The sequence below is a fragment of the Phascolarctos cinereus genome, unplaced genomic scaffold (genome assembly GCF_003287225.1).
Source record: "Phascolarctos cinereus isolate Bilbo 61053 unplaced genomic scaffold, phaCin_HiC Scaffold_1;HRSCAF=81, whole genome shotgun sequence".
NCBI classification, from domain to species: domain Eukaryota; kingdom Metazoa; phylum Chordata; class Mammalia; order Diprotodontia; family Phascolarctidae; genus Phascolarctos; species Phascolarctos cinereus.
Window position 1 is genome coordinate 19535957 of NW_027555514.1, and position 24429 is coordinate 19560385.

At 45.6% G+C, this 24429-nt stretch overlaps 1 protein-coding gene across 2 annotated transcripts in view; it reads right to left on the minus strand.

Annotated features, from left to right (window-relative positions):
- Nucleotides 1–9195: 9195 nt before the first annotated feature.
- Nucleotides 9196–24429, minus strand: part of CPVL (carboxypeptidase vitellogenic like) — a 131332-nt gene continuing 116098 nt past the window's right edge. For both annotated transcript variants that reach the window (XM_078151095.1, XM_020993264.2), the window contains one exon: nucleotides 9196–10208. In XM_078151095.1, coding sequence (XP_078007221.1) covers nucleotides 10104–10208 — 105 coding nt within the window. In that variant the 3' untranslated portion in view covers nucleotides 9196–10103. The remainder of the gene's footprint in view (nucleotides 10209–24429) is intronic.

Consider the following 24429-nt stretch of genomic DNA (forward strand, 5'->3'; position numbering starts at 1 on the left):
AAAGAATGGAATAATATCCTGTGTCCATGTCCCTTCCAGGGACAGTTCCTTCCTCTGTGGCTTTTGCCTGGTGCTTTAAGAGACCAATAAGGTTCAGTAGCTTATAAAGCAGCGAAAGCCCTGCAGTAAATTAGTGGCTAGAACAAATTCTCTGTGTCTCCTGTCTCCTCTGAGGTATGTTTTCACTTTGCATTCTTCTAAGAGTCTTTGCAGAAACAAATCAACCTCTCCTGCATCGCAGATGACAGGCTCTACTCTCAGCGTGGCTACCCAGATATGGCAGAGATGGGGAGACTGCTCCCACAATGCCCAAGAGAACATTCTGCTTCCAAAGCCAAGGCCAGATGAGCCACCCAAAAAGTAGGATTGAGGGGCCATAGGGAGGACAGGGGATCACCCTCCCTTTCATTCTAAAGCCAAGGTCACTCAATGCATCCTGGGTCCTCACCAGTCATCTTTTGTGTGTGTTTGTTTTTAGGCAATTGGGGCTAAGTGACTTGCCCAGGGCCACATGGCTAGAAAGTGTCAAGTGTTTGGTCTGAGGCTGGATTTGAACTCAGGTCCTCCTGACTTCAGGGCCAGTGCTCCATCCACTGTGCCACCTAGCTTCCCCTCTCACCAGTCATCTTGACCTTTGTCTTGCCACTGGACTTCAATGACTCTGGAGGAGAGAATGAGACTGAAGACTTTGCTCAGCTCTGCCCCACTCAAATCCAATTCACACACAAGTCACATCACCCTTGTGACATCATCAGTCTCCTTCAAGAATGAAGGATGAACAATAACAATGAGAATGCGTGCTCCTTGCTGGCTTTCTTTCATTATCTTTGTATTACCAGGAGAGACAGCCTGGTTGGTGACCAGAATTCTGGCTGTGGGATCTGGAAGACCTGGGTTCAAGTACTGTCTCTGACACATGCTTTTTAATAACAGTAACAAAAACAATAATAATGTTCATAGCTAACATTTATATAGCACTTACTATGTGCCAGGCAAGTGCTTTATAATGATTATTTCATTTGAGCTTCACAACAGCCCTGGGAGGTAGGTGCTATTATTATCCCTATTTTACAGCTGAGGAAATTGAGGCAAACAGGATTAAGTGACTTGCCCAGGTCACACAGCTATTAAGTGTCTGTGGCTGGATTTGAACTCAGTCTTCCTGACTCTAGGCCCCAGATGGGCCCCTCTATCCACTGGGCCACTTTAAGATAATAGTCTTCAAAGTGGGGGCCCTGAATGACACCAGTAGGTGTGAGGTCAATGGATTGGTCACATTCTACCCTCTCTGCACTATGGGTGTTATTATACCTCTCAGCTATTTTCTTTCATGTGGTACAACCAAAATAATTTTAAGCTATATTTGGAGAAAGAGGCTCAAAGCAGGAATTTGAGCCTTGTCTGCGGTAGGTGGGAGGCTGACATCTGAAAACACAGAGAGATAATAGAGCTGCTCAGTCACTACTTTGCTTCTCTTTTCTCTGTCAATGTGAATGAACTTTACACTGGAAATGACAGAACAAATATGAGTGCTGAGGAGCTGATGCCCGAGAATGGAACTTTTAAGAGAGCTCCTAGTGAAAATAATAGCTAACATTTATATAGTGCCAGGCACTTCAGAATTATTATCTCACTGGATCCTTACAATAACCATAGGAAGTGGGTGTTATTATTATCCCTATTTTACAGATGAGGAAAATGAGGCAGGCAGAGGTTAAGTGACTTTCCCCCGGTTACACAGCTAGTAAGTGTCTGGGGGAATATTTGAAATTCAGGTCTTCCTGACTCCAGGTCCAACACTTTATCTACTGAGCTAATCAGCTGCCTCCCTACCAAGCATCAGTTGAAGGAAGTGGGACTGTTTAGCTTGCAGAAGAAAGAAGGTGTGTGAGAGTTACATTCAAATGTTGTGACTTGGAAAAAGGACCAGGCTTATTCTGTCTGGTCCCAGAAAGTAGAACCAGGAGCTGTGGGTGGGAGATGTCAAATGCAGTCTTGATGTCAGGAAAACCCCTGACAATTTGAATTGTCCCCAAGTGGAGTGGGCTGGTGGCTTCCTCCTGCTTGGAAGCTGTCGAGGTTGGAGGCCCACTTGTTGGGTAGACGATGGTCAGGATTCCTTTGAGCTGGGGGTTGGACAAGACGGATACAGAGATCTCTTCCAGCTCTCAACTTCTGCAATTCTGGGACTGTCCTGGAGGATCCCGGACCTCTGTGTGCCTTCCCTGGACCCCTGTGTGCCCCAGTCCTTCACATCTTCCTGGTCACTTCTCAGGTGCCGGTTGTGAGTTTACGGAGCTCTCAGAGGAGTGGGAACATTTCTGAGTATCAGATGGAGAAGGGAGTAGCTGGGACCCTCCCACTTTCCACCTTCTCTATCAGTAGCATCTGCCCTGATTAAAGGACAGTGAATGCATAATGAGATTTGTTGGCCCTGGGTGGTGGTGGGGGGTGTAGTTTTGAAGTCACTGATCTCAATTTCTATAACTTGGCAGACTCCCCCGAGCCCAGGATGGAGAATTATTTTGTGCTGCTTTGTGGTATATCCATATGTGTCACCACCCAACCCCACCCCTCCAAGGAGGATTGCTCCAAACGGAAGGCATGCAATCAGAGACTGCCAGGCGTTGGCCTCCAGTGCTGCAGGGGTTCCTTTGGAGCCAACTGAGTAACCGCCCTTTTATAGATTGATTTCCAGCTTACAAAGCCATCTATTAACCCCGTGTGGTAGGCACGACAGGCGTTGTTCGTCCGTCTGTTTTTGTCGATCCCTAAGACTTGGGAGATGCCCCATGGAAGAAGCTTAAGCTCCTCTAAGGCAGAATTTGATTCTACTTGTCTCTGCCCCTTGCGCCTGCCACATCATGTATGCTTAATAAAGCATTGCTGAAATGAGCAGACCCTGGAACCATGGAGATTAACAGAGGGAAGAAAAGCCTCTCACTGAGGGTCCGATGACACATTTAGGGGTACGGGGGGCCTCAGCAGCCTTCTAACCCAATCCCCTCATTTTACAGATGAAGAAACTGAGACCCAGAGAGTCTCCATAGAATCATGGATCTAGGTCCAGAAGGAGCCACAGAGGCCATTAAGTACGGTCCTTTCATGGTGAAGATGAGGAAACTGAGGCCCAGGAAGACAGTTATTTGCTCAAGGCCATACAGGTGGTAATCATTAGAGGCAGGATTCGAACCCAGGTTCTCTGACTACAGAATCAGTGGGTTTCTTCCCCACTGTACCACAACTGCTTCCTCATTGAATAGCATCTCCTTTCACCAATTGAAAGATATACTGTTGAAAAGCTTGTAGTTTTTGAGTCATTTCAGCTGTGTCCAACCTTTGTGACCCCATCTGGGATTTTTTTGGCACAGATACTGGAGCAGTTTGCCATTTCCTTCTCCAGCTCATTTTACAGATGAAGAAACTGAGGCAAATGGGGTTAAGTGACTTGTCCAAGGTCACACAACTAGTAAGTGTCTGCGGCCAGATTTGAACTCAGGGAGATGTCTTCCTGACTCCAAGGCCAGCGCTCTATGCACTATAGTTCCACCTAGCGGCCCCAGGTTGCAGAGCCGTCCTCGCCACAAACAGGACGCCTTGTTGAGGACGCTCAACATCTCCCCCTTCTCCTCTTCTTGCAATCTCCACCCCTCCACTCCCCACCCCCGCTTCCCTCAGGCCAAAATCAACTTGAATTTTCCACCAAACCTCAGCCTGGACTCTTGTTTTTGCATAGGATCTGCCTGGTTTGGGCGCTTGTTTACTTCTGCCCCTCCAGCCCCAGCCTTTTCCTTGGGTGAGTCATGTTGCCTGGAAAGAGGCAGGACAAAGACCTCTTTGAAGAGTGTCTTGTCCCAGCAGAGCCCCAGAGGATGCTCAGTGAAATGACCAGTCCCAGGCAGCAGCAGTGTCCCAGAATGCCAGGGATGAAATGTTCTTGTCCACATGGCCTTGGGCTGGGGCACACAAGGGAAGACTCGGTCGGGATTTTGATCCCTGACTTTTCTTCACTCTGCAGGCATTGTTTATTTGGTACAAAGAAAACAGAAAGCTAGACTTGGTTAGTGGGGCCAGTTGGACGCAGGCATCTCATCCATCAGCCCCATAAGAGAAGTTTGGATCAGCAGCTAGAGACTGTCAGCAAACATTCTCTGGGTTTGGGGAAAGAGTGACAGTCAGAGGGGGAGGGGGAGAGCAAAAGACAGAGCATTTCACAGTGTTCTTACTTTCCTCTTTGGAGGCAAAAAGAAAAAAATGGAGTGAAACAAGAACATGTGCTTGCTCCCATGCTTTTTAGCATGTTTTCAGCCATGTTGTCAAATGCCTCATGAGGATGAACGCAGCCTCAAGGTCAGCTATCACATCAATGCTAAATTATTCGTCTTGAAAAGGTTGCAAGCCAAGACTAAAGTGGAGGGAGTGTTGGTGCATGATTTTTTTATTTGCAGACGATTGTGCACTCAATGCAGCCTATGAAGCTGAACTGCCACAAAATATGGATTGATTCTCTGCTGCTTGTGCTAATGAACACCAAGAAAACACAGGCTCTCCACCAGCCATACATGGAACCATTGGTTACAACAAATGGAGAAGTTTTGAATGCCATGGATAAGTTCACTTACCTAGGCAGTATACTTTCCAGGGATGCACACATAGATGATGAGGTTGATGTATGCATTGCCAGAGCTAGCTCAGTGTTTGGGAGGCTCCAAAGGAAATCGTAGGAGAGAAGAGGTATTAGACTGATTACTCAATTGAAGGTCTACAGAGCCATCATGCTGACCTCATTGTATACCCGTGAAACCTGGAAAATATACCAGCACTATGCCAGGAAACTGAATCATTTTCAGTTTGTATCGTCTTAGGAAGATTCTGAAGATTATCTTGCAGGATAAACCAGACACTGAGGTCCTTTCTTCAACTAAACTGCCAAGCATTCAAACTCTACTGCAGAGAGCAAAGCTCTGATGGGCTGGCCGCATTATACAAATGCCAAATGTATGTTTGCCTAAAAGGGTGTTTTACAGAGAACTCACACAAGGCAAGTGTTCACATGGTGGTCAGAAAAAGTGATATAATGACACTCTCAAGGTCTCTCTTAAGGACTTTGGAATTGTGTGACATGGGAGACACTGGCACAGGACCGCCCAGCATGGCGTGCCCACATCAGAGAAAGTGCTGTCCTCTATGAGCAGAGCAGAACTGAAGGAGCTCAGAATAAGTTCAAGATGCACAAATTTAGAGAATCCATCCCAAATGTTCACACAGACTATTTGTGCCTGACCTGTGGTAGAGTATAATTTGTCTGATGTCTTATCACTCAGTAGAATGGAAGCTCCCTGAGGGCAGGGACTGCTTGATGTTTGGTATTTGTGCCTAACCCAGTTCTGAGCCCACAGTAGGGGTTCAATAAATGCTTTTTAGATTGAATGAGGGAAGCATACTTTAGAGAGACAAGGACCCATGAAACACCTTACTCAATTTGCCTAACTCACCACCTCCACTTCAGATCCAGTCTTGAAGCTCAGTGTTGTTCAGTCCTTTCAGTTGCGTCTGATTCTTTGTGACCCCATTTTGAGGTTTCCTTGGCAGAGATACTAGAGGGGTTTGTCCTTTCCTTCTCCAGCTCATTTTACACATGAGGAAACTGAGGCAAGGAAGGTGAAGTGACTTCCCCAAGGCCACACAGCTAGTAAGTGTCTGACCCAGGATAATCAAAACCTGCCTCCAATACAAACCACCTAGGCAGCCTTGGGTGTGTCATTTGACATGCATCTGTCAAATGACAAGTTTGGCCAGCTGAAGCCCTTTGAAGCTCTAAATCTGAGTCCATGATTGATCACAATAAAAGAACTTCCACGGAACAAAAAAAACAGATGACTGCCACCGACTGTCCTCTGTCTGTGTGTGTGTGTGTGTGTGTGTGTGTGTGTGTGTGTGTGTGTGTGTGTGTGTAAGACAGAGGAGTCACTTCCTCATCAGCATCGATGTTTCATCCCGGGCCCCAACTTTCCATCCCTAACAAGCTAGCCATCACCTTTGGGATTGGCTCCATTGCTGAGAGGTCAGCTCTCCACCTCCGAGTCATAAAGAATAGGACTGTGCATGGACCGAGAAGTAGGAGATTGAATGGCTCGAGGATTGACGTGGCCACCAGGCCTCATACATCATCAGTGCTGAGCGTGGAAGCCTCCTTGTCCAGAAGAAATGAAGAGAAGCCCAGACTTTTCAAAGCAACAAATCAGGGTAGACATTGCCAGAGTCTCCTGGGAGCTCGGGCCTTTGGCTGAAGCTTTTGTTGGTGGCATGAAACGGAAGAGGCCTCGGTGCCTTCACAACTTTGGGGCTTCCATAGACAAAAGCTCTGAAGACCCTCCATAGACCCGGGCCAGCAGAAATCGAATTAACATCTTTTAGGGAAGGGCTATGCTTTAGGGAAGACAGACACTGTGGCCAATGTGTATTCCAGATGTTTCAGAGAACCCATTTTAAAAGCAGAACAAACTGGAGTGGCTCATACAAGGCCTTGCCCCTCCCCCCTTCTTGGGCTGAGATCCTGGCGGTCTTACTATTCTTAGAATTGTGGAACTTTAGAGCAGGAAGGCATTTCTGCCCAATCCTTTTACTTTGCGTATGAGGAAACTGAGGCCCTGAGAGATAGAGGAAGTCTTGTCCAAGCTCACGTGCACAAATAGCACTTCTAATCAGCACTCAGGCATCCTGCCTCTCAGCAAAGTGGGTCTTCTGAGTGCATCCTTATGATGGTAATCACTTCTAAAAAAAAGAGAAAAACTGAATTCTCTGGAAGAACAAATAACGTGCTAAGAGAAAAACGAGATTATTGCATAAAACTACAGTTACAGGAAAGGGCCAGATCCTAGGAGTTAGAGCCAGGATGGACCCTGGGAAATTATCTGGTACTATCCCACCCTTGCCTCATTTTACAGAGGAAAGAACACGAGTCCGAGGAAATTTGACTCAATTCAGGAAGGGCTTATGAAAATCCTGCTGGGAACAAAGCGCTGGGCTAGGCACTGGAGAGACAGATGAAATGGTCCCAGTTCCTGAAAAAAGCAAATATTCTACTGGAGAGGAGTGTGGGGTAGGGGATAAAACACGTACACATACACAAAGCAATGGTGGGGGCAGGGACTGTGGATCACTAATGACTGGGGATGGGGAGGAAATCAGTGTAAGAGGGGGCACTTGAGTTCCCCTGAAGGAATCTGTGGGTTCTAACGGATGGAGGTCATGAGAGAAGAAATATAGTCATGGGGTACAACTTGAACAAAGTTGGTTGGTTGTCCTACGAAGGTGGAAAGGAAGATCCCTCATGGGCAACAGGAAATAAGCCATCTGGGGTGGGATATAGACTGGGGAGAGGAAAGGGAATAATGGGAAATTTTTTTGGAAGTGGAGGTTGGAGCCAGAATCTAAACAGCTTGAATGACTTGCCCAAGGTCACCATACCCATGTATACCCTACCACTTAAACTGGGGTTACAATGTGTAGTAATGAAGCCATGGTACATACAGAAGATGTATGGGCAGCCCAAGAAATACACTGATCTGAACAGAATAGAAGGTAAGCTCCTTGAGGGAAGGGACTATTTCAACTTGAGTTTTGGATCCTTTGTGTAGCCAGTCCATAGTAGGTTCTGAATGAGTGAATAAAAAAAAACATTTAGGTGCTTACTAGGTCCAAAACATGGTGTAAGAGCTGGGGATACATATAGAAAAGCAAGCCAGCCCCTGCCCTCAACATCAACATGCAGGAGGTCTCAGCTGCAAGTCAGGCAGTAAGACTCAGTGGTCCTTGGGGTGCATCTCCTCACGTCAAATGATAAAATCATTTCAGTCTCTGAAGCTGAACCGCTTCCCAAAGCCAAGGACTTCAGCCTTGGGAATTTTCAGGTTCTCCAGTAGCCATGGTAGCTGAGGAGGTTGGGGCCATAGTGCTTGTACAGGAAGTTGCTAGGTCCTGCCGCCATGGTAGTTGCTTTCCCGGGTGATGGCTATAGGCCAAGTTGGAAGCAGGGCTGGCAGTCTGGAGGCTCTTGGTGTTGATGGTGATGGGGATGGAGGACCCTTCCCTCACAAGGATTCCTCCCTTGGATGATGGCTACAAAGCCTGGAGTGGGGGTCTGGGGTTGCTGCTATTCCCAGAGCTCTTGGGTTCAGGGTTCTGGGCTGTCTCCATCATGGTCTGAGGGGAACAGTTGGATGAGGTAGTGTTTGCCTGGCTTGGCACATTCTGCCTTCTGTCTGTCCTTCATAATGCTTTGCTGCTCAAGCTAGCCTAGCTTGCCTACCCCAATAATGGCTGTTGATTGATAAAATGCTATATTAGAAAATAATCAAAATCATATAATAAGAGTTAACATTTATACAGCACTTTAAGATATGCAAAGTGTGCAAATCTCATTTGATTCTCATAATGATTATTATCCTTATTTTACAGATGACGAAACTGAGGCACAGAGATGTTCAGTGATTTGCCCAGGGGTCACACAGCTAATAAATGTCTGAGGCAGGATACAAACTCAGTTCTTCTGGATTCCACATCCAGCACTCTATCTATGCTGCAAAGGTTTCACCACCATATTTCTATGTCAGGTACTTTGGCCCTGTCTCGGTTTTCAAAGTTTTAGAAACATATGAAGAAAAAAGTGTTAAATATATACAGAAATTTGGTTGAGGCGAAGCTTCAGAAGCTTCTCTGATTGTTGCATTTATATACCTTGATACTTTTGTGCATGGGATTTCCAATCCAAAGAAGAATGAAATATTAAGTCCCACAGCTTTGTAAAGTCAGGGGTCCCCAAAGTCACGCAATCTTTATCTCAACCTCAATCTAAAGGGTTTTTTTTTTTAAAAAAAAAAGCCTTGAAGTTTCTTTCATCTGCTGTAACTTTGCCACCTCCTTTTTACTTCAGATTCTTTTTTCACAATATGGTAAGAGTTAAACGATTGATAATGTGGCTTAGTAAATAGGGAACTGGGTCTGGGGTCAGGAAGACCTAGGTTCAAGTCCTGCCTGACATATACTGGCTGTGTGACCCTGGGCAAGTCACTTAGCAAGGCCCCCAGACAAGACTATGAGACTATAAGTTGCAGTGTAGGTACTAATCTCCATTAGTTAAGGAACTTTTCTCACTGAAAGTTTGTCAAAGAAATCACAGTTATGGTCTTTAAGTTCTTTTTTAAAATTAAAATTTATTTATATTTCAAATAACAAAGATTTATTTTTCTTCCCCCTCCCCTCTTTTCCTTATTGGGAAAAAAAAATATTGTAACAAAGAAACATGGTCAAGCAAAACAAATTGCCATGTTGGCCACACCCAACCATGTGTCTCATTTTGTGTCTTGAGTTGATCTTCTCTATGTCACCTCTCTAGTGGATCACATTCTTCATCACTGATCTTTTGGAATCATGTTTGATCACTGCATTGATCAGAGTTCTTGGGTTTTGTTAAAATTGTTTGCCTTTACAATGTTGTTATGCATAAATTGTTCTCCTGGTTCTGTGTGCTTCATTTTGCATCAGTTCATACAAATCTTTTCTGATTTCTATGGAACCACTGTCCCCAATTGAATAAATGTCATAGGATAATAACAAATCACATTTCTTAGGAACCATGCAGTTTCCAAAGTGTTTTCTTCACAACAATCTGGTCAAGTAAGAAATGCATTTCCGCACCCCCCCCAGCCCCCATCACTATACAGACATGGAGCCTGAGGCTCAATGTATCTCGCTGTCCAACGTCATTCAGCTGTGAGGCAGCACAGCTGAAATTGGAGAGCTAGTCTCCTGACTCCAGTTCAGGCTTCTTTCCACAATTCATTCTTACTTTAAAATAAATCACATAATCCTCATGGCTGTACAATGCTTCTGTAAAGTTCATTTTTGGAGGAGGAAAAAAGTTATCATTTGTTTGAAATGTATTTTTTAAACAATGAAAACATTTTCTTATCAATTTAAAAATTTGAGTGAAGATGTAGTAATATAAACAGATTTCTAGAAATCACAGATTCTTTTCAATTTTCTATATTTTCTCTTGAGAGGTAAAGCCCCTAAGTTCCTCTGAGGATTTCTGGTAGCCATCAGTAAGGTTCCCATCCTTTTCCAAAAATAAAGCGGTTGATCATGTCAAAAGACCGTAGGGGTTGGTCATTGGGTAAGATGTGTCCTCCGCCCCGAACAATTACCTTGAGAGTTGGGAAGGAAAAAAAAGAGAATTAAATATAGAGAAACAAGAGATGCTTCTACACTAATGAGGAGCACTGAATCCCAGAATGGGATTAAGAGGGTACACAATCAGCATTTATTGAGTGCCTACCATTTTCAGCCACTATGCTGGGTTTAGCATTACAAGCTGTATCCAGGGTAAGTATCAGGAAAATCATCCTCCTTTGGAAAGGAAGGAACACCACCCTGTGGACATTGGATCCCCAGTGGAGAACTGGAAGTGACCAAATAAATCACCTATTCCAACTCTCTTATTTGGAGATGATGAAACAAAAGACCAGAGAAATGACTTGTTCAAGGTCACAGAGGTCGTAGAGAACTAGGATAAAATTCAGATTGTAAGATTCCTAGTTCAGCACTCTTTCTAATGCATCTCACTATCTCCTTTTGTGGGGACAAAGACAACAAGATGTTGGTTCGAGGCCAGTTCTGGGAAGGCTGCTGGGGGTTGGGGTGGTGGGGAGAGATTAAGAGGAATGGGGGAGGTAGTTACCCCAGTGCATTTAAGGACAAGTGCCGTCAGGATCCTTTAAATTTGGCACCCTAGGACAAAGCTCTGGTTGTCTGCCCTAGTTATGTCTTTGATCATAATTTATGGCTAGCCGGCACGCATTTGAGGTTTAAACCATCATCTCTTCAAGTCCAAATCTAAGCTTTTCATCAGTATATACATGTTCCATTTTTGTCACGGAAAACTGGAAGCAAATACATCTGACAAGACCTCCTTCATGTGACTCCAAGGGCAATCTTTGTTGGCTTCCACCCCCCAACATACAAATGCACACGCGCACACACGCGCACACACACACACACACGCACACACACACACACACACACACTCTCTCTCTCTCTCTCTCTCTCTCTCTGTCTCTCTCCCCCCCTCCCTCCCTCTCTCTCTCTCTGTCTCCCCCCCTCTCTCTCTCTCTCTTCCTCCCCTCTCTCCTCCCCTCTCTCTCCCTCTCTCTCTCTCTCTCTCTCTCCACACACACACACACACACACACACACACCTTAAAATTAGGTCTAGGTGGTTATCTGATGGGAGACTTCTGTATAATCTCAGCCCAAATGAGATTTCACTAAGTCGTGAATGTGACGAAGCACAGCTGCTGAGTCCTGAGATGGGTTTGGCAGAAATGCTCAAGAAGAGTTAAGAGCTACCCACATGAGGCCCAGACACATTGCTGCTGCTGGGGAAGTCTGACAGCTCAGACGGTCGCCTTTGTGTAGGACTCTTCCCTCCTTGCAGGATCGGAGTCCAGGGACACGCTCTCCAGAAAAGCTGCTGATACCAGACTGGTCTGAGACGAATCCAGAAGTATGATCAAAGGAAATCTGGTCCTTAGACATCAGAATCAAAACCCTGCTGCGATTTTCCACCCTTTTTCCTCAGTTCATAAGTCTGTGAATCTTTTAGAACACACTTGGGGGGGGGGGACAGACAGGAAGATCTATCTTTGCACCCAAATCCACCCTAATTAATTTCTTGAGACAAGAGTGAGACCACACCATGTCCGACCTGGAAGAGGTTGGTGCCATCTTCTCAAAGACTACCCTGAAACAAGTGGTTCCCATCGCTGGAACCCAGATCTAGTCCTAGAAGGGACCTCAGGGGCCGTCCAGTCCAAACCCTGGGAACTAAGACCCCAAAAATGAAATGCTCAAGGTCAGATATGAAGTTGTAACACATAGTAAGTAGAGATGTACAGGAGGCCATCCCAGATCCCCCAGCTGCTAGTGCCTTCTCCTCTAAGGTGACCTTCTATACTCTCTATACATCTTTTATGTGTGAAGAATGCAAATTATTCTAATTCACACTACACATTTCCACTGGGCTAGAACCAATTACCCTATTTTATATAATTATAACTCAAATTCAAATACACGTGGCCACTTGAGAAAATTCACTATTCACACTAATTAGGACCTGCCTGTATCCACATATTTCTATATTTTTTCCCCATTACAATATGGGCTTGAGAGCAGACACTGTTTTTCCCTCTCTTTGTAGTACCAGTTCTTAGCGTAATGCCTGGCTAATAATAAGTAGGTGCCTAATAAATGCTCATTGGCTGATTCTGTAACCCCAGCCCTTAGCACAGTGCCAGGACAAAGGGAGAATTTAATAAATGTGTATTGACCAAGGACTGCTTGCTGAATTATTAAATAATGGAGTTTTGACTCTTCATTCCACACGTGGACACACACACACGTACAGAGCCACCCAGTCTCCCTCCTTGACTGCCATGATCTCCACTGCTGGCTCTGATGTTGGCAAACCCAACTGGGGTTTGAGGCAAGGGGACCCAGGTGTCCAAGTTCTCACCTCCATGGCCCATTTCTGAAGGCGACCACACCCTACTTCGAGTTTGCAACCACAGGGAAGAACTTAGACCCTTCTTCAAAGGATTCCTAGTAAGGGGGCAGCTAGGTAGTGCAGTGGATAGAGCACTGGCCTTGACATCAGGAGGACCTGAGTTCAAATCTGGCCTCAGACCAAACACTTGACACTTATAGCTGTGTGACCCTGGGCAAGTCACTTAACCCCAATTGCCTAAAAAAAAAAAAACCAAAAAACCAAAAAACAAAGGATTCCTAGTAAATTGATGGAGTCTTCAGGGGTGGGAGCCACCCACAATACATTCCTAGGCCAGCTGGAAAGGCTCCAAGCCACCTTGACCCTCACCACACATTCTCTCTTCTTGTCCCTTTATAAACTCTTCATATCCCCTTTGGTATTATAGGTATTTGTGTGGGCGATGCATTCCCCTACCATGAAAAGAGATTATAAACTCCCAAAAGGCAGAGTCTGAGTCTTGTTTAACCTTCCTTCCGTGGCCTTCACCTTCACTTGGAATAAGGAGGTGGTCCTGGGTACTTGAAGGCCATGTTAGTAGAGCTCACGGTCTGGCTTTGGTATGCATCATTGATGTTCCAGGCAAGTGACACTCAGAAAGGCTGGCCAAAGGATGATGAAGTCTTTGGGCCTGGTGGTTCAAGAAGACCACCTGGTAAAGGTACCAAGAAGGTTTTAATCTGCATTGCTGGAAGGTGCCTCCACCCACACCAATGAAAATCATGGGCCAATCTCCTCTCCTGGGACATACAGCAAGATAAATCAGGTCCAGAGAGCAGGGGGAAGGAAAAAGCTCCTACCATGTGCTCACAAAGCTGAAATGAATTGACCAGGGTCACACAGCTAGAAAGGCAAGATTTGAGCTGAGGTTTCATGACTACAAACCGAGCACTGTATCCACTATGTCATCCTGCCCCCAGGGTAATTCTATCATCGCCAGCAGCAGCATTTATACAGAGTTTTAAGGTTTGCAAAGAACTTGACAAATATTTTCCTGTTGGATCCTCACAACAACCCCAGGAGATAGTTGCTATTATTATTACCCCCATTTGACAGATGACAAAACTGAGGCTGAGAGAGATTAAGTGACTGGCACACAATTCTAGCTCCAGTCACAGCCCCATCTAGTAAAGAGTGAGCTTCTGTTCCTCCTCCCTCTCAATCCTCTTTGAATAATTTCAGCAAAGCAGAACTGAAGGAAGGAAACCCCAAGAAGCTGGCAGAATACCTCTGCCCTGGTGCTGCCGCTGTACTATCATCATTACTCAAAGTACTATGAGGAGGCAGCAATGGGACCTACTATGTGTCTTGTTTTTCATTCTTAGGTAAGCTCCTGGAATATAGATTCCTGGAAGGCAAGGACTATTTTTTAAAAATCATTGCCTTTGCCTTGCATAATGCCTCACGCGTAGTAGGTGATTTAGTAAATTTGTGTTGAATTAAATTGAAGGAACTATTCTTTTTCTTATGGCATTTTTATTTGGACTTACACAAACACTGAAGCTTGTGCTACGTGCTATAAATAGGTCTACTGTATCTACTATAAATAGTGTGATACAGTGACCAAAAACCAGACTCACTTCTGCTCTTTAAACGCAAGTGAATTTTATTTGTATTTATGGCTGGAGGCTAGTTCAACCAAAGAGTGTCATTTTCTAAACATGAAATAAAATAAAATAAAATGGACTTGAAATGTCCCCGTTCAATGTGAATTTAAAAGCTTAATGGACTATATTCTGGTCCTCCCCGGTGCTCCCATTAAATCCCAAGCAGTCATTTACTTGTAAGTGGGAATGTGTAAATGACAGCTTAATGTGTCCACACACACACATCCTCATGAGAGTGACTTAGTCACTGATGAAGAGAGAGGATGGTGACCTTGTCTAAATCTAAAAAATCTCAACATGCTAGCACAGTTAGCTGTATCAATAGTCTGTCAACAAACATTTACCAAGCCTCTACCATGCACCAGGCACTGTCGTAGGTGCAGGGGATACTAAAAGAGACAAAGAGGGAAAAATGGAAAATTCTACATATGACTTCAAAACATCTATGCTACAAGTATGGGGAGAGGGAGATACTGACCAGGTCCATTGAAAAAAACCTGGGGGGGCAGCTGGGTGGCACAGTGGATAGAGCACTGGCCCTGGAGTCATGAGGACCCGAGTTCAAATTCGGACTTATACACATAACATTTACTAGCTGTGTGACCCTGGGCAAGTCACTTAACCCCAATGCCTAGCAAAAAAAAAAAAAAGAGCTGAGAATCTTAGTGGCCCATTAGCTCAAGATGGGTCAACAATGTGGCATGCCATAGGCTAGATTAAGAGTTATAATGTCCAGGATGAGCGCAGTTGTATTCCATTTCAGTCAGCATGGTATTCAGTGCCGGGTGCCATGTTTTAGGAAGAACAGACGAGCTGAAGTAGAGGATGCTGGGCAGACAGTGGAACCTGGACTGGACCACGCCATCGTATCCACAAAGTACACACACTGACTACACGCTATAGGCAGCTCATGGTATGATGAAAACAATGACATTGAAACAAGGAGATCGGGGTCGAGTTGGGAAGATTCCACTTCTCACCACTCCTGTGACCACCTATGCAAAATCTCGTTCACCCCTCTGAGCTCGGTTTCTTAATCTGTCAAGTAGGGAAAGAACCTCTCCCTGTGTGGGATCTCCCTCCATCACAGCAGGCACACCCCCTCTGTGGCTCCAAAGAAGAATTCTGGGGACCTCTCTCAAACACGTGGGCAGTAAGCAACTTGCCACAGGTCATGCTGGGACGAAGAGCCAGGGGATGGACTCCAGCTGCTGCCCACACTGTCTCTGGCCTTCTCCAGATGGGGCAGTAGCAAGAACAGTCCACAGTCAGAGGACTGGGGCGCAAACCTCCCCTCTGTCACTCCTTGCGTGACCTTGGACTGACCCTCCCTATCAAAAATGAAGGGGATCCTGGAGAAGGCTCCTAAGGGCCCTTCGAGGTCCATAGTTATGACCGATGACCCCAGGCCTAGCATACGCCTCTAACATTTGTAAAATGGGGATGATAACTGTAGGCTCAAATATCTAGAGCCATAGGGACCTTACGGGACATATGTAGTCCAACCTCTCACTTTACAGATTAGGAAACCAAGGCCCAGGGAAGGGAATTAACCTCCCCAAGGTCATACAGGTAGGAAGGCACCAGACATAGGATTTGAACCCAGGACCTCTGACTCTCAAGACTCGTCTTCCTGGGTTCAAATCTGACCTCAGACACTTACTAACTGTGTGTGACCCTGAGCAAGTCCCTTACCCTGTTTGCCTCAGTTTCCTCATCTGTAAAATGAGCTGGAGAAGGAAATGACAAACCACTCCAGTATCTCTCAAGAAAACCCCAAATGGGATCACAGAGAGTAGATCGAACACGACTGAAAATAACGGAACAACAAAGTCTAACGCTCTTTCTGCTGTGGCCCACGGCTTCTGTGATTGACTCAGATCTTCAAGTTAGAAAGAAATAGCGCCATTATTCTACAGATGAGGAAGCTGCTTCTCTTTCCCCCTAGGTTGTCCACCCATACATTAAACAAGGTTGTTTGTGGCGTGGGGAAAGGAGCAGGGGTCCCGAGAGCAGCGATCTTTCCCAAAATGGCCTCCCCTCCCATTGCAGGAGAGAAGACGTTTACAAGTCCCTTGGGGAGAGGAGTGCTGGGTGGCAGTCCTTTTCCAGTCTATTTCTATTTCTATCTGGGAAGACCCCTCCCACTTTGGACACAGGTTGAGATCTGAACAGGGAGCCTGCTTTCTTCTGCCTCTATTATGGCATGAATTCCAACCCCACAGCCTCCAACCCAACCAAACCCCCAACCCAATTCCTTCTGCTCCTCCTCCTCTTCTAGCAGTCAGCCAATCAGTCGTTAAGCACTTTCTGTGTGCCGGGCACTGGGCTCTGCCCTGGAGATAGAAAGGAAGTATAAAAGACCAGTGCCTGCCCTCAAGAACCATGTATTCTAACAGGGGAGGCTGAACACATAAATAACTGTTACATACAAAAGGGATACTGTAAAAATGGAAAACGACCTGAGAAGGAAGGCTCTGAGTGGGCAGCACTGGGAAAGGCCTCCTGTAGAAGGTGGGATTTGAGGTGAGTTTTGAAGGAAGCCAGGAGGCGGAGGTGAGCAGGGAAGGCATCACAGGCATGGGGACAGCCAACACAAAGTCAGGGAGGCAGGAGACGTCCTGTGTGGGGACCTGCAAACTGACTACTGTGGCTAAACCTGAGGAGGAGGATGTGAGGAGGCTGAGAAGGGAGGAACTGGACAGGTTGGGAAGGGCTTTAAATGACACAGGATTTGATATCTGATCCCTGACAAGGCAGCCTTGGCCTTCACGGGTTCAGTCGGTGCTGGGCAGTCACACACTAACCAGGCCTTCGGCCCACGCTCAGGCCTCTACCTTCAGATAGAAAGCAGCTCTGCTTGTGCCGCCAGCGAGGCCTCGGAGGCTCCCAGCTCTGTCTCCAGGAGCAATGGCACCAGTAAGGAGCCGGTGTCCGGCTTACCTTCTCGGTGACTGGGCTTCCTGTCTGCTGGCCTTGAAGAGAGCGGCAGGACATGTTGCCTCTTGACCTTTCAGCCCTCCCCAGGGCATGCTGAGCGGTCCCCACACAGGCCTCTTTGCCAAGGTCCAACAAGAGGCCGCAGGGCACTGGGAGGTCCAGAGCCACTATAGAAGTTCTAGCTAGACTCCCACATGGCCTCAAGTTTCCCACATTAGCTAGGAAGGGAAGGGGATTCTGTGCTCTCCTCCCCCAGGGTCTTTAATCTACTTGGCATCATGTAATCCCTTCAGATCATAGAGGGGGAGCATGAAGCCACCTGGTGCACCTGTCCTTTTACAAATGGATGGATGGATAGACAGAAAGACAAGCAGATAGGTAGATACACACACACACACACACACACACACACACACATATATAGAGAGAGAGAGGGAGAGCGAGAGAGCATTTACTAATTACTTACTTTGTGCCAGTCTTTCCATTCCCAATGCAATGGAACCAGGGAGGGGGCAGGGACAACTTGGCAGGAAGTGAAGGGACCTGAGTTGTATCCTGGCTCTGACACTCCCTGGACACTGAATCAACTTTAAGGTCTGCAAAGCTCCTTAACAAATATCTCATTCAGTCCTCACAACAGCCCTGGAAAGTAAGTGCTATTACTATCCCCATTTATCACAGATGAGGAAACTGAGGCAGACAGCAGTTAAGTGACTCATCCAGGGTCACACAGCTAGAAAGTGTCTGAGGGGCCGGATTTGAAATCGGGTCTTCCTGATTCCTAACTCCAGCACCACCAGCTGGCTGCCTCTTAAGAAATGACCTGTACTTTGGAGACAGCTCTAGACCAGGCAGGCTTCACTGGGCTCACTGTGGCTCTAGGCCCGCAATCTTCTGGCTTCCTGTGACTCCAAGAAGTCACCTAGGATTCAGGGCCCGCCACAGGGAGGAATGATAACCGTGCTGACACTGATCGGTTTGGTGCCAGTCCGCATGAAAATGCCAGCCTCTCACCAGAGGAGCCAGCGAAGTTGAAATGTTGTGTCCTCACCCAAGATAAGCTGACCACGTAACAAGAGCCAGCTTCCAGACAAAGAAAACTGCAGGGCTAGCCCCTCCCCACCCCCTTCAGTCTCTTTTCTCTCCCCTCCCTCCCCCTCTCTTCTCTCCTTCCCCTCTCCCTTTTCTCTACTTTCTCCTTCTCTGTCTCCTCTCTTCTCTCTTCCTCCTTCCTCTTCCTTTCTGTCTCTGTCTCCTGTCTCTCTACCTCTGTCTGTCTCTCTGTCTCTCCTTTGTTTTACATTCCTATGAGCAACTTGGCTCATTTTGGCTAAATCCCAATTTAAAACAACAAAACTAAGCATTTAACCTTCCCCTTCCCCCTTCTGACCGCCCATACTTCTTTCTTCCTCCAAATGCCATTGATTTCCAAAAGCCACTCAATTTGTGGGCAAGGCTTTAAATTCTAGGCTTCCTAATAAGTATTTATCCACTTTCCACTTAATAAAATGTGACTGTCTGCAAAATTCTAATAGATTATTAAAAACCACTCACAGTGGATGGTGCAACAACCAGGAAGAAAATCCTCCCAGCTCAGCTGCCTGTTATAATGGACACGCAAGCCAACTTATATTTGAAATAATACAATAAATTAGCTCCCTGATGATTAAGTAAGTGCATATTTGGGGAATTTAATTTAGAAGCATTCTTCTTATGTTAATCAGCCTTTTAGAGTAAGATAAAATGACAGGAGCATTCTGTTCCAACTCTTGGCAAATAATCAGAGTTGAGTTGGAAGTCGCTATTGTTTACGATTTCCCTCGTCTTCAGGAACTCACTTGTGTTTTTTAAAGAGAGAGGAAAAAGAAACAACAACTCAGAAACTCCCCAAGTCATTGTTCCTACAAAAAGGTTATAAATATTTCAGAGCTTGAAGTCCTTCCGATCTATGGGAGATTGGGCTCCGTTCTGTTTCGCCTTCTTGCATCTCAGATCACAGAGTGCTAATTCTGAAGCTGGAATGGCCGTAATGACATTTAGACCAACAGCCTCATTTTACAGATAAAGGAAACTGAGGCTCAAAGGGATTTGGTGACTTGCCCCAGGTCACATAAGCCTAAGATTAGAGATACCGCCACACACCCGGATGACGGCCATAGGCTTTGAGTGGGTCCTCATGCCTGTTTCTCCCCACTCCCGTTCAGGCTCCACTCAGCTGCTGAATTGATCTCCCTGAAGGGCAGGTCAGACCATGTCACTCCCCTGCAGGCTAATCCTGCAGGATCAAATGTAAAATCCTGATTGACTTTTAAAGCCCTTCATAGCCTGACGTCTCCTCCCTTCCCAATCCTCTGAGACCTCAGTCCTGAACACGAATTCCACAATCCAGTGACACTGGTTCCCTTGCTGTTCCTCACATGAGATACTCGCATCTCCTAACTCCAGACATTTGCACTGGCTGTCCCCCAGGCTGGAATGTTCTCCTTTCTCGTCTCTGCCTCCTAGCTTCCCTGTCTTCCTTCAAGTTCCAGCTAAAGTCTCATCCTCTGCAGAATACTTTTCCCAACTCTCTTTAACCTTAGGGCCTTCACTGTGAGGCTATGTCCAGCTTTCTTTCTTTCTTCTTCTTCTTTTTTTTTAAAGGCAATTGGGGTTAAGTGACTTGCCCAGGGTCACACAGCTAGTAAGTGCCTAATAAATGCACCCTGACTCGATAATTGACTTTCTTTTGTGCTCTTAGCTGATATAATTTCAAGTTAAAAAGCCGTAGTGGTGGAACACGCAGTGGCTTTTTTCCTAGGGCACGAGGAAACTAGGCCAGTGAAGACCGTGCTGCAGACCAAATGTGGGAAGCATCAGCTGCACAAATGGGTGAGTAATAACCAGGAAGTACCAGCACGTGAAGTCCCGGAAGAACTAAGGCAGAAGAGCACCAAGTCTATTCTCTGACGTAGAATTCTGGCACTAGGGCAGAGCAGGATGGAGAGATTTACCCTTACTAAGTAAGCCAGATTTGAACTCAGGTCCTCCTGATTCCAGAGCTGGCGCTCTATCCACTCCACTTTCCTCTTTGAGAATGAAGGACAAACGACAAAAAGAACAACATTGTCCAGTTTAGCCTGTACATATCTTATCTGTACACATTTGTTTGTATGCTGTCTCCTCCATTGCACTGTGAGCTCCCGGAGAGTGGGAACTTTCTTTTTCCTTTCTTTGTAACTCCAGTGTTTAGCACAATGCCCAGCACATAGTAGGTGCTTAATAAATGCTTACTGACTAGACTAGCTCCGAGTCGTCCCCCCCCCCCAGCTCCACAGACAGCACTCTTGTCAGTGGTCTCTGCTGTCTCTTTTATTCTTGTATGTGCCATTGGAAACAAGCTGATTGGCTGACGGGGCAGCTGCAAAAATACCAAACCTTCTGGGGAAGTGTTTCTAGTTCCATATTCTCTTGGCCTATCTTTGATGAGAGGCAGCATGGCGGAGGGCTGGCCATGGGGACAGAGAGGAAGGCCTGGACTCGGGCACAGAAGAGCCATGTGACCCGGGCAAGCTGTGTAACCTTTCAAGGTCTGGAGCTGCTCTCCAAGATCCTCGGTACCCAATGAGTTGCTGATCTTCATGGGTGGCCTCTGGTCCCATACTGGGAGTTCCCCACATTGATGAAGTCACCGACCCCTACCGTCCGGAAAGATATTTCCCGCCTTGACAACTGGTGAGCAGCCAGCCCTGCAGCCACAAACAAAAAGCTTTTGTGGAGGAAACTGGGTGAGAAGGAAAGGCAGAGAAAAAGAAGAAAACACAGAAACTCTTGGAAGCCAGCATCACTGAGACGTAACTAAATAGAGCCTTGGACCAGACGCTTACTCTGTATTTGTGGAAAGAACAGTGAGAGGCACAGACCTGGCTTTGAGTCCCAGCTCTGCCCACTAGGCACCTGGACTGATTTGGGCACTTACCCTTACTGGGCCTCAGTTTCCTTATCTGTACAATGTGGGGGATGACCTGCAAAGCCCTTCCCAGCTTTCCATCCAGAAGCCTATGGACTGACTTGGAGTTGTGGGTTGTGTCTTTCCAGAATCATGGAATCTGAACCTTAGAATGGACTTTGGTGGTCATCCCATGCAAACTAAGCCCCCTTCGGGATCAATTTCCCAGGTCATATCTAAAGAGCCAGGACCAAAGGGGCTTCTTTACAGAGCCTATGGCACAACGCACTTACTAAAAAAAAATAACTAGTTATCCATTTATCAAAATTTTGATAAATGGATAAATATTAGATATCGTTATCTTTATAACAATTACATTTCACTTCATACATCTTGTGTGGATATTGTTATTTGCATGTTGTTTATCTCATCATTGGACTCCGAGCACCTTGAAGACAGGGAGTGTTTTTGCCTTTCTTTGCATCCCCAGTACTTTAGCACAGCACTTGGCATGCTGTAAGTGCCTAATAAATGCACACTGCCTGGATAATTGACTTTCTTCTGTACTCTTAGTTGATGTAATTTCAAGTTAAAAGCTGTAGTGTGGAGCACTTGGTGGCTTTTTCCCTAGGGCACAAGGAAAGTAGGCCGGTGAAAACCACACTGCAGACCAGATGTGGGAAGTACCAGCTGCACAAATGGGTGAGTAATAACCAGGAAGTGCCAGCACGTGAAGGCCCAGAAGAACTAAGGCAGAAGAGTGCCAATTCTATTCTCTGATGTAGAATTCTGGCACTAGGGCAGAGCAGGATGGAGAGATTTACCCTTCGCTTGTTGTTCCAAGGCAGGCTTGTGTGTGGGTGAAACTAGAGTTGGAACGGATCTACCTCTGTAGTCCTCAGTTCTAGGCAAGGAGAACTAGTGTTGGTCAAGTTGGACTGAGGAGTTGAAGTTAATTCTAATCTGGTATTAAACTGGATGGGCTGGTGAAAACATAGGAAATCTTCAATCAATCAATCAATCAACAAACACTCATTAAGTACCTAGTAAATGCTGAAAGCCATAGACTTGGAAAGCAGTGCTAAGCATTGCCTCTGCTTTAAAATGAAACAAAACAAAACAAATGAAAAACTTCCTTCATCCTCTTTAAAGAAGAATCAAACAGCAAGCATGTATTAAGCACCTACTGTATACCTGGCCTGTGTTAGGTACTAGAGAAACAAGGACAAAAATGAAATATTGATATCCTCAAGAATAGAAAGATCTGTGGATTTATAAAGGGGGAGGAAACATGAGGGAGTGGTTGGAGAAAAGAAAAAGGGAGGTGATGCAGAAGCAAGAAGAGGAGTGGGGATCCAGATATCTAGAACCCTCTGAGTGCTGGCTGGAAAGTACCAGAGACACTCTAAACCAGTTATTGAAGCCCAGTTACCGAAGGAAAAATACAAAACATTAGGAACACAAACTAACATTTACATCTGCATTCTGGACAAAGGTTGACTAGAAAGCAGCCAAATATTTTGGTGGAGTATATTTTGTTGTTGTTGTCATTAGTTTGTTTTTCAGTTTTCACAGCCCAAGATCCAAATTCCAACTCAGTCCTTCCTCCCCTCTCCTCCCAATATTGATAAACCCAACAAATACTTCATACTTTACTTACTCTGGGAAGACGTGTTTCAGATAGTTTTTTATCATTGTGTCTGCCATGTTTTTTTTTTAAAAGGGTAATTATTCCAATCAGCCACTTTTCTTTACTGTTCTTATAACTTAAGGACATGTGAAACTCCTTCCCCCCCACCCCAACCTCTTCCTGGGAATGTTTTTGAGCCACACTCAAATGGTAACTGGATACCAAGGAGCCAGCTTCAGACTTGTCCAATAAATAATATTTATCACATTTTATCACCTAAGCTTTTAAAGAAACATTATCTCTCAAATTCCAGATTAACTACAGAGATAGGGAAGGAAGTAACTTGATCCACTTGAAACAGTGATGAACTTGGAGTCATCAGACATGAATTTGAATAGGCCATCACTACCATCTTGACTTTTCTGCTGCCATTGGACTCTGATGGCTCTGGAAGAGAGAGTGAGGCTGATGACTTTGCGCAGCTCTGCCTCACTTAAATCCAAGTCAAGTACTGGCCAAGACATCACCTGTCATATTATTGGTCTTCCTCAAGAACAAAGAACTAACTGGCACTGTATCTATAATGAAAAGGGGATGGGAAAGAGGAGGAAACCAACCATTCCTGTATGAAAAGGGGGATGGAAAAGAGGAGGAAACCAACCATTCCTGTATGAAAAGGGGGATGGAAAAGAGGAGGAAACCAATCATTTCTGTCAATACTCTACACCAAGACCACAATATCTTTTAAAGCAGTCAGCTCCTTAGGTAGAGGCAACTAAGTGGTACTATGGATAGAACACTGGGCTTGAAGTCAGGAATACTTGTGTTCAAATCTGACGTTAGACACTTTCTAGTTGTGTGACCCTCACCAAGTCACTCATCCTCAGTTTGTCTCAGTTTCCTTAATTGTAAAACAGGGATGATAATGGCACCTACCTCCCAGGGTTGTTGTGAGAATCAAATGAGACAGTATTTGTAAAGTGCTTAACACAGTGGCTGTCACACAGTAGGCACTTCATAAATGCTTGTTCCCTTTCTTTTGGTGGAAAAGTCAAGACAGTAATAATAATAGCTAATATTTTCATAGCACTTTAAGGTTTACAAAGCACCATACATTATCTCACTTGGCCTTTACAACAACACTTTGAATATATTAAAGAAGCCCAGATTTAGAGATGGAAGGGATCTCACAGACCTTCTGGTCCAATCTGTTCATTTTACAGATGAGGAAACCGAGGCCTAGAGAGGTTATGGGACTTGCTTGAGGGCATCTAAGATGACACAACAGAACCGGAATTTGAACCCAGGTCCTTGAACTCCCCACTCAGCATCCCATTGGCTCTGCAAAGCTCTTGGTAGCTCACATTTGCCTTGCTGGTGGCCTTCAGGCAAAGGTGGGATAACCACTTCCTTGGGAAGGTTCTGAAGGGGATTCTTTGTTCTGTCTCAGGTGGATCTAAATGTCTGCTGAGGTCCCCCTGCAGCTGCAATGTGATATCCTGGGATATCCAGTGCTCTGGGAGGACAAAGGCTGCTTTGTAAGCCTGTAACACGCATACTGCCAATGGGGACTGGGATATGGGGAATTAGGGTGAAGGTTCTAGAAGAGGATTTCAGACAGCCAAGACCATACACTTTTCTACAAGAGGCAAAACTCTTACTAACAGACTGCTGGTATGTAACAGTTCATTCAAACAGCTGACAAACCCACAGGAAAGCCA